At 48.2% G+C, this 10000-nt stretch overlaps 1 protein-coding gene across 1 annotated transcript in view; it reads left to right on the top strand.

Annotated features, from left to right (window-relative positions):
• Positions 1 to 3595: 3595 nt before the first annotated feature.
• The window catches only part of gpc1a (glypican 1a), a gene marked incomplete at both ends in the record, with an annotated part of 24722 nt that continues 18317 nt past the window's right edge, over positions 3596 to 10000 (top strand). Inside the window, one exon of the mRNA XM_084459114.1 lies at positions 3596 to 3755. Within this exon, the coding sequence (XP_084315240.1) occupies positions 3596 to 3755 (160 nt within the window). The remainder of the gene's footprint in view (positions 3756 to 10000) is intronic.

Consider the following 10000-nt stretch of genomic DNA (forward strand, 5'->3'; position numbering starts at 1 on the left):
TCCTGACTCCTCTGGTATAGCTGGTCTCTCCTGACTCCTGCTCTGGTATAGCTGGTCTCTCCTGACTCCTCTGGTATAGCTGGTCTCTCCTGATTCCTCTGGTATAGCTGATCTCTCCTGACTCCTCTGGTATAGCTGGTCTCTCCTGACTCCTCTAGTATAGCTGATCTCTCCTGACTCCTCTGGTATAGCTGGTCTCTCCTGACTCCTCTGGTATCTGTATGTATAGTATACAGTATGTATATATATAGTATGCATGGTAGCAGGGTCAGTGTTAGTATGCATGGTAGCAGGGTCAGGGTTAGTATGCATGGTAGCAAGGTCAGGGTTAGGGTTAGTATGCATGGTAGCAGGGTTAGGGTTAGTATGCATGGTAGCAGGGTCAGGGTTAGTATGAATGATAGCAGGGTTAGGGTTAGTACAGGTATGCAGGGTCAGGGTTAGTATGCATGGTAGCAGGGTCAGGGTTAGTATGAATGGTAGCAGGGTCAGGGTTAGTATGCATGGTAGCAGGGTCAGGGTTAGTATGAATGATAGCAGGGTTAGGGTTAGTACAGGTATGCAGGGTCAGGGTTAGTATGCATGGTAGCAGGGTCAGGGTTAGTATGAATGGTAGCAGGGTTAGGGTTAGTATGCATGGTAGCAGGGTTAGGGTTAGTATGAATGGTAGCAGGGTTAGGGTTAGTATGCATGGTAGCAGGGTGAGGGTTAGTATGAATGGTAGCAGGGTCAGGGTTAGTATGAATGGTAGCAGGGTCAGGGTTAGTATGAATGGTAGCAGGGTTAGGGTTAGTATGAATGGTAGCAGGGTCAGGGTTAGTATGCATGGTAGCAGGGTGAGGGCTAGTATGAATGGTAGCAGGGTTAGGGTTAGTATGCATGGTAGCAGGGTCAGGGTTACAGTAGTATGAATGGTAGCAGGGTTAGGGTTAGTATGCATGGTAGCAGGGTCAGGGTTAGTATGCATGGTAGCAGGGTCAGGGTTAGTATGCATGGTAGCAGGGTCAGGGTTAGTATGAATGGTAGCAGCCTTGCTCGGCTCAAAGCCCTCCAGCGCTCAGGATTGGCACAGGAGGCCGCCAACCTCACCTGGCGAGCTGGAACTAGCCCCGAGGCTGCTGGGAAACGTAGGGAATAACACAGGAGGCCACGAGAGAGTCGGCGCCAGACATTTCACCAAGACAAGCGCCTGGGTTCGGTATCGAATGTTTCACGTGACCAAGCCCGGCGCCGTGACCGAGGGTCCGATGGGCTCAGTACCGGCATCGTTCACGTGCACGTTCACTTTTTTTCTATTTAACCCTTATTTAACCCAGGAAGTCCTGTCGAGATTACAATCTCTTGTTGGAAGGAACCCTGGCCAAGACAGACGCAATACGCAAACACAAACACACAGTATGACACACCGCGATCCGTCACGCTGTCACGGTAACGCACAGCTGATATAACACACACCTGGGCGCCTGTCCTTCTACTGCTCAGTGATTAGTTGGCACAGAACTGTTTTCAGGTCAAAGCAGATTCTCACAGCTTCTCAACGCTCATTCATGACTGGTGTCATGTTTTGATATTGGCGTCCAATCAAACTATAGAGACGGATGACTATGCCTTGTGTGTGTGTGTGTGTGTGTGTGTGTGTGTGTGTGTGTGTACTGTGTGTGCTGTATGTGTGTGTGGGTGTGTGTGTGTGTTCTGTATGTATGTGCGCTTGCTCGCTTGCGCGTGTGCATGTGTACTTTATGTATGTGCGTGTGTGTGTGTGTGTGTGTACTGTATGTGTGTGTGGGTGTGTGTGTGTGTGTTCTGTATGTATGTGCGCTCGCTCGCGTGTGCATGTGTACTTTATGTATGTGTGTGTGTGTGTGTTCTGTATGTATGTGCGCTCGTGTGTGTGTGTACTGTGTGTGTCCGCACCTGTGCATGTCTCTGTTCAAGAGATCCACCACAGCAGCCAAACTAGGTCACCTCTATAGGCCTGGAGTTCCCGTGGATACCGATCCAGGAGACCCTGCGGTTCGTCACTATGACAAGGCCATGCCGTCTGAGCAGAAGCTGTCGTTGACCTTTTGACCTTTAGGGTGTAGCTTCATGACCTTTAGGGTTAAGCCTCACGAAGCGTCGAGAAAACAGAACAGCCCTCTTACGCAGCTCAGTAGCAACGGCCCCCTACAGGTTACAGCAGGAACTGCACCCTGAAGCAAGTTAACTTCATGTAGAACTGATAAAGAATCATTAGTCTTGTTAATGGAATCACGGCACAATTCCTCCATCCTTTTCTATTGAAAACCGCTCTTCATTTCAATGTTCTGCTTTATTAAAGCTCATTACCATTTCTCTTTTAATAAGCGCTCTTTAAAGTCATAACCTGCAGTGGAGTTAAAGGCTCAGCTATTAAAAGGTTAAGCCTGAATTCATGCATAGATGTGTGTGTTTGCACTGTGAAACCAGCCCTCTGAGACTGGAGTCCTGATCCTAGAGCTTTGTCTCTCTCTCTCTCTCTCTCACACACACACACACACACACACACACACACACACACACACACACACACATACACGCTAGCAGGGTGTTAATCTGGCATTCCCTGGCAGGCAGCAGTGGGTTGTGGGGGATTACAGTACCAGGCGGATGGAGAGAGATGGTTCAGGTATAATTACACTGTCACTTCACCTCACATGCCATGCAGTGCCAAGACCCAACACCCTCTCCTCCCTTCTCCCCTCCCGTCCTCTCCTCTGTCCACTCCTCTCCTGTCCACTCCTCTCCTCTTCTCTCCCCTCCCGTCCTCTCCTCTGTCCACTCCTCTCCTGTCCACTCCTCTCCTCCCTTCTCTCCTCCTGTCCTCCCCTCTGCTCCTCTCCTCTTCTCTCCCCTACTGTCCTCTTTTCTCCACTCATCTCCCCTTCACTCCTCTCCTCTCTTCTCCTGTCCTCTCTTATCCTCCTCCTCCTCTCATCTCCCCTTCTCTCCATGCCATTCTTTTCTCTCTCGTCTTTCTTTTCCTCCAAATCCCCAAATCCTCTCGTCAGCATCAGACCCAAATGATGTCTTCAGCGCTGCAATAAATAACGGGCTGAGCCGCACCTGCAGGGAAGCACCTGTAGGTGGCGCCACTGATGCTGGCTGCCGATGCCTGGTAGCCGGGGCCGGACCAAAACGGGATAGCACCGCAACTCCGCAGTCGTTATAATAACCAACCGGGCAATTCAGCCGTTATTCTCTCACTGCTGAACGCTGCAAGCACTTGGCTACCACTCTCCTCGACAGGCCAGACACCTCTAAAAGAAGACATTGAGAATACCTGTCCGCTGGTATTCACCCCGGTTACGGTGCGGAGGTTATCCCGGTTGACTTGACTGATGTGGAGCTGAATGGATGCTGATAAGCATTCGGTTAAAACCGGCTCATCTCGGGTCCTCCCATTGTTTGACAGTGCGCGCGTGCCCCCCATCTCTAGCGCGCGGTGACCAACCGTCGAATTCAAAATTTTAAAAAGTCTCAACCGTTTTCTATGTTATAAACGGCTTTTTTTAGGACGTTGGTTTATTTAAAAGCATCACTTCGCTACGGATCTACACCTGGCTGAGCGTCCAACATGGATTTCATCCAGGTTCTCTCCCTGTTCTTCCTCTCCTCCGCCGTCCCGGTGTGGGCGGACAACGCGAGCAGCAAAGCCCGGAGCTGCTCGGATGTCCGGCAGTTCTACACCGGGAAAGGGTTCACCCTGAACGGGGTGCCACAGACCGAGATCTCCGGTAAGTCTTAACGAACGGTCATTGTCTGAATTGGGCCATGCCGATAACTCACGGTCTGAAGTCGTTATCAGCCTTCACAGTAATGAAACTTAAATTGTCGGTTGGCCTGCGTGAATCAAGCAAATCAGATAATTGATTGATAATGAGTTGTCTTATTTCAGGTAAATTGTTAAACGCATGCCAAAAGCCAGCCAGGCACATGGCTACAGTAGACTAGACTAGGGCACAATAAAAAGGACCTTTTTATTTATCTATTTATCTACTATTTTTAAGGTAGCCCTAAGAGGCAGAAAGTGCCTAATTATTCCAACTGCCCTATTCCCCTCATGATAGTCCCATGGGCTGTGGCTGACTGGGTAACTTGGCTCTTCCACACCATGATACTTCTATGTCTACCATTAGACCAAGAGGACACACCCTTGGGTCTGACATTTGGGCTTTCAAGACGGACCTACATCATAAGACTGTGGGTCCTCTTTGGCAACGACACACACACACACACACACACACACACACACACACACACACGGGTGTTCTCCTACGTCCGTGTGAGCCGAGCCGAGAGGGTAGTATAGAGTTCGAGGACTCTGAAGGTCACTCATCTTCCATCCGGTCTCAATGAGAGATTTGAACGCCTCATCTGTGTATCTTTCTCAAGGTCTTGGTCTTATCTATCTGCCAATCAAGGGACTGCTAGGCCCGACAGCCATCCCAGTGGTGTTCACTCAACCATGAGGAGATGCTAGTACACCATCCCTTCCTGACTAGTGCACACAGTAGCATGCTAAAATGGAAAGGGGTCTCCACACTCAGAGAGGCAATTGCTAATATCAGTTATATCCTAATTCATTGTCTGAGCTTTCGGTCTTCAGACATTCATCAGATCATAAACAAAGATCCAAGCGTTCAATTCACGCAAAATCAGTGAAATCAGTGAAATCATCCGATGTTTATCGATACAAAATCGGTGCATCTCTCCCTTCGTCCTTCTCATCATAACCCGAGTCTCTATTATCCAGGCCAGGGTTCGGGGATTGAATCAATACACAGATTGATCAATACACAAAATCAATACACGGATTGAAGAATGGAATTCTGTAAGGTGTCTTTGGGTAAAAAGGCGTTTACATTTTCTGCCCCCACTACCTGGAACGATGTGCAGAAGGACTTAAAACTCTCAGATCTCATAACTTTGGGGGGGATTCAAGTCAGTTTTAAAGGACAGAGAAATGAGCTCTCTTGGCTGCTGTGATTGCCCTGTCGTGTAATCTTACTATTGTGTGCCTGACTGTACTGTAGTTTACCTGTGTGTGTGTTTTGGTGTAACCATGTTTTTATGCTGCCATTTTTGGCCAGGTCGCTCTTGGAAAAGAGGTTTTTAATCTCAACGAGTTTTTTTCACCTGGTTAAATAAAGGATATTGATTGATTGCTGCGCGCGTGTGACGTTACGGGGTTAGAAAGCTGAGAGGAAGTGACCCATGTGTGGCGGTATGCTCATCTTCAACGGTACGGGGCTATAGCAAGCTGACGGGAAGTGAACCATGTGTAGAGATATCTGCATGTTCGTGGGGCAGAAGCCTAGCTTTCCTCTGGCCCTGTCTTTGTATCGGTATCCAGTCTGACAAAGCAGAACCACTTGGTAGCTCAGGATTCCCTCATTGTTCACTGTTCAATAGGTGATACAGGCCTGGTAATCCAGCAGTCCTCTCCTTAGGCGATGAGCTCTTGTTTCCATAATTCAGGTGCGGCCTGTGTGTGTGTGTGTGTGTGTGTGTGTGTGTGTGTGTGTTTAAAGCCTGCTGAAAGGTAACCCCCACACCTGGGACAACGTGGGTTGTCTGTCTCTGTATCAGTTTGAGTAAAGATCAGCACACACCCACGGTCTCGTATGTCAGACACGGTGTCTCGCACCAACATACTCCGTGACCTGCTTTCTCCTGGCGGTGGTTACGCCCGCTCCTCTGCTGTGCTCGCGTGTAGCGGAGCGCCACTGACGCACACTCAAAACAAACAAGAAGTACATTAAACACGGTAATGGTACTGTATTCCAACAGCAGCGCTTGTGTGTACGTTGATTCCGGGGGGATGGATGAGTCATCAAACGATGATCAGGCCGTGATGAGTCGACGGCGTCTTCTTTCCTGGGTCAGCTGCGGTTGGCCGCTCAGCGTCCAGCGCTCTCTCCTGATTGGACGGGCTTCATAGCTCTCCTGTCAGTATTTTGAACATAAGTGTGCTATTTATGCTTCTGTAATACCTGAATCCCCCATGGGGATTATTAAAGTCTTATCTCTCTGTTGATCTAACACAGTGTGTGAGTCACAGTCACTGATGCTGCTCTAGGAGATTTTTTAGCACATTTCAAACTTTCTAAAATCAATGAACAGAAGGGAACTTGGCGGCGTTTGTTTTCGTTTGTCAATTTTAATCGTTTGTTTTATCGTCAGCCAGTCTGCAGCGGATTAGCGTCTCAGTGAGGAGTGGAGCGGCAAGGGGAAGAGGAGAGAGAGAGAGAGAGAGAGACGGAGAGAGAGGATACGATTAGCTTCATGACAGAGTCAAGTATACAGTATGAGAGACCTGAAAGAGAGAGAGAGTGAATGAGAGGCCTGCATGGTGTGTGTGGTGTGTGTGTGTGTGTGGGGGGGGGGGGGGAGACAGTGATGCTTCTCCGCCCTAAGAGACACACTTTACTTTGTTAATTAACTCATTTCCTGACTTCCAAATTCTAGAAGAGAATGAAAATTAGAAAAGATAATTTTTAGAAGGAGATACAGCCCCCCTTGTGACCTAATGCTGCAGCCCGTGCCATATCCTGCAGACTGAGTGATCACATAGAGCTAGGTCACAAAGGGGGGGTTTTCTGCCCAAAATATCTCATAATGATTAGTCTCGTCATCAATACTTGTATCTACATGGTAATTATGTTTCTCTTGTATCTTATTACATGATTATGTTCCCCTCGTTTCTCCCGTCTCAGCATTTTTCTATTGATTTTACTTCATTTATACTTCACTTTGGCAATGTTTTCGAAAGTATATCACACCAATAAAGGCAATTGAATTAACCTGATATCAGACAGAATTGTCATCTCAACTCACCGTTACACTCCGCTGAGATCTTCAACAATCAGTCAACTTCAGTGGAGTGGGCGGAGTCAAAGGCCTGGACGACCCAGGCCACATTTGAATAGGAATTTGAGAGATAGCGTCCTGAGGGGACTAGGAGGAAGACCGGATAAGAGATCTACAGGCTGGTATTCTGATATGATAGGGATCTGCAGGCTGGTATTCATGTGATAGAGATCCACTAGGTCTTAGGGATCGACTAGCTGTTATACTGATGTGATAGGGATTAGGGACAAAGAGTGCTTTTGCTGGGTGTTTGAGAAGGACAATATGATGTACTAGCCTGTTTCTTTAACCTATAGCTTGTTTCTTTAGCCTAGAGCTCGTTTCTTTAGCCTATAGCGGACTATTACTCTTACCTCCTACACCATGTCTGCCAGCTGTGTACTAGTGAGAGATGTTCTGCGTCTGGAAGGACCCCAGGGCTGCCCTGCTGTCTGCCAGGCGTCAGGCGCTCACTCAGCCCCTCTACCCGCGGAAGCAACGCATGGAGGACCTCATCACAATACTGGTTCCCATGCTTGCGGAGGACGGGGCTCTGCTCTAGACCACTGAGGGTGAATGGATGCGAGCGCAGGGAAGACAATTCGGCTTTTTTGACCTTGTGAGTGTGTGTGTGTGTGTGTGTTTGGAAGAGGCTCAGGGGCAGGCCTGTTAAAAGCTTTTGGCTGTAAATGTTTCATGATGTTTGAAGTCGAGCGAGTGGGATGGCTGCTCTAGTTTTTGAAAGGTAGCAGAACACCCCCACTTCTCTCCCTCTCTCTCCTGGGCAACCTCTACACTCGCCCTTTCATCCCTCCATCCTTCCTCCTCTCCCTCCCACATTCTCACCACGTCCTGACTCCCCTCCCTCCCTCCTCCCTCCTCTTCTCCTCCCCTCTCTCTCTGTTTCTCTTTCTTCCTCCCACTCTCTTCCTCTATCTCTCCCTCCATTTCTCTCTATCTCTTATCTTCCTGTCTGAACTCCTTTGTTGCTCCTCTGATCTCTCCGTTCTCTCCCTCACCTCGTCTTCGGCAGCTGGGCCGCGTCCTCTCTCCTCTCCAAAGACAACACGATCCATCTGTTCTCCAAATGAAGTCAGAAGATGCTCGTCCGCCCGGCTCTCTTGATGTGGCTTCATTGATTGGCGGTAGCTAGTCACTTTTATGAATGGAGCCGCATATTGTACAGTATGCATCAGGGCCTGGCATTCCGCATTACGCACACATGCTATTGCTTTGTGGCTGTATTGAAGAGGCGAGGACTTACTGGCAAGAGTTTGATTGCCTAATGGTCTATGGCCAGGCAGAGAGATGCAGTCCAGAATCCCATTTCATTCTTTCCCCCCCAAGCTCCAGCGCCATGAGTTGGTGTTCAGTGAAGCCACTCCGATGAACACTTGTATCGTCTTCACACCTCTGAACATTCAAAAGATCAGACTGCGTGTGTGTGGGCAGCAGACTTGGCACCTTGGGCCTCTCGGCAGCCCGGGAGTGAGCTAACATACGTGCGGTTGGGATCCGGTGTCTGCCACGTCGGCAGCGCGTGATTCACTTTGTTTTCGTACTCATCAAATCATTGAGTGACCCCTACTTGTGTCACTGTGTGGATGGGGGGGCATTGTCATCCTAGAAGAGACCAAGGGACAAGTGGACGCAAACCAGGCCAGGAACCCCCCCCCCCCCCCCCCAGGATAACAGAGCAGTCAAGCATTCAGGCTGTCCTCTTGGTGGACGCCAAGTGTACTCACCCACTTGTCGGGAAGATGGTGGAGAAATGACTCATCTGACCATATCTTTTTTTCCCCCCACATCTCTCTAGACCAGTGCCAATGGTTTTTGCACCACTGAATTCTCAATTGTGCATTCATTGTTGTAATGAGGGGTTTACGCACTGCAATCCTACCATAATATCCCTCTCTATGCAGTCATCGATGGACTGTTCTTGCTGACGCGGTCAGACAACGTCCTGCGTTGACCTTAAGCTCATTAGCTCAGTTGCTCTTCTGTTTTTCTTCACAACCCACAAGCATCGAATGTTGCGATTTTGACAGTTTCCCGTTAACTGATGTCTTTCCTATAGATCTAAATGCGGATGTCACTGTTCCAGTTGTTTAGACGCTGTTCCTATTGAAACACTAGGCAGTTGAGCAGTGTTTGTGACTAAAGATCCTGTCATCAGTGCCCCAATGATGAACCCTCTTTCATAAGTCACAGATTTTCAAATCTGATTCAAATGCGAGGTCAACTGGGCCTGCACAGCATTTGTATACATGCCACAGAGCATGATGGGATGTTAATTACTTCATTGATTTAACCAGTACACCTGTATGGAAGCATGTAAAAAAAAAAGTTTAAACTCAGAATCAAAGGGCAGGGGGGGGTCTTTCAATGTCAAACTTGGATTTCCGCCATTTTACTCGGGATAAAAAAAATCACATTCAGCTGGGATGTGGCATCCTCCCGGGCACCAAATCCCGAGCTACAAATGGAACGCAGTATAATGCTATTTTAAAGCTACTGTATGTAAGCTAATAGCATGCTAGTAGCATCATAAACTAATGCTACTGAATGTAGCTCTGTAGCGTTCTAGAATAATGCTACCTACCATATGTAATTAGCTGTATCACATGCTAAGCTAATGCTACTGTATGTAGTTGTATAGCATGCTAGGCTAATGGCGTTCAGTGTACTGCTGTCCTCACACAGGGCCAGGGAGCTGAGCGGTTCATGATTAGGGCAGATCCTCCCAGTCGTGTGTGATTAGATAATCTACCCAGAATCCCAAGGGAGGGGAGACGGTGATCCCAGGCTGTCTTTAGAAACAACAACAGACACTGCTGCATCTTTAGAACTCACATCGACTCTTTCAGCGTCGAAGATGTGAATGGTAATGGTTGAGTGGAACACACACACACACACACACACACACACACACACTGAACATGCTAACACACACACATATGTACTCAAACACTCACAAAGAGGACGAGGCACAGATTCACACGTTCACACACAGTCAACACAAATCTACCGTTCAAATTCACAGTAAAATTCACAGTAAAATGAGAACAATAGTAGCAAACAAGGCCATGCTTTCTAGGGAAGTGAAATACCGAAATGCTCCGAGAAGTTC

The sequence above is a fragment of the Borostomias antarcticus genome, assembly GCF_949987555.1.
Source record: "Borostomias antarcticus genome assembly, chromosome: 26".
Classification (NCBI taxonomy): domain Eukaryota; kingdom Metazoa; phylum Chordata; class Actinopteri; order Stomiiformes; family Stomiidae; genus Borostomias; species Borostomias antarcticus.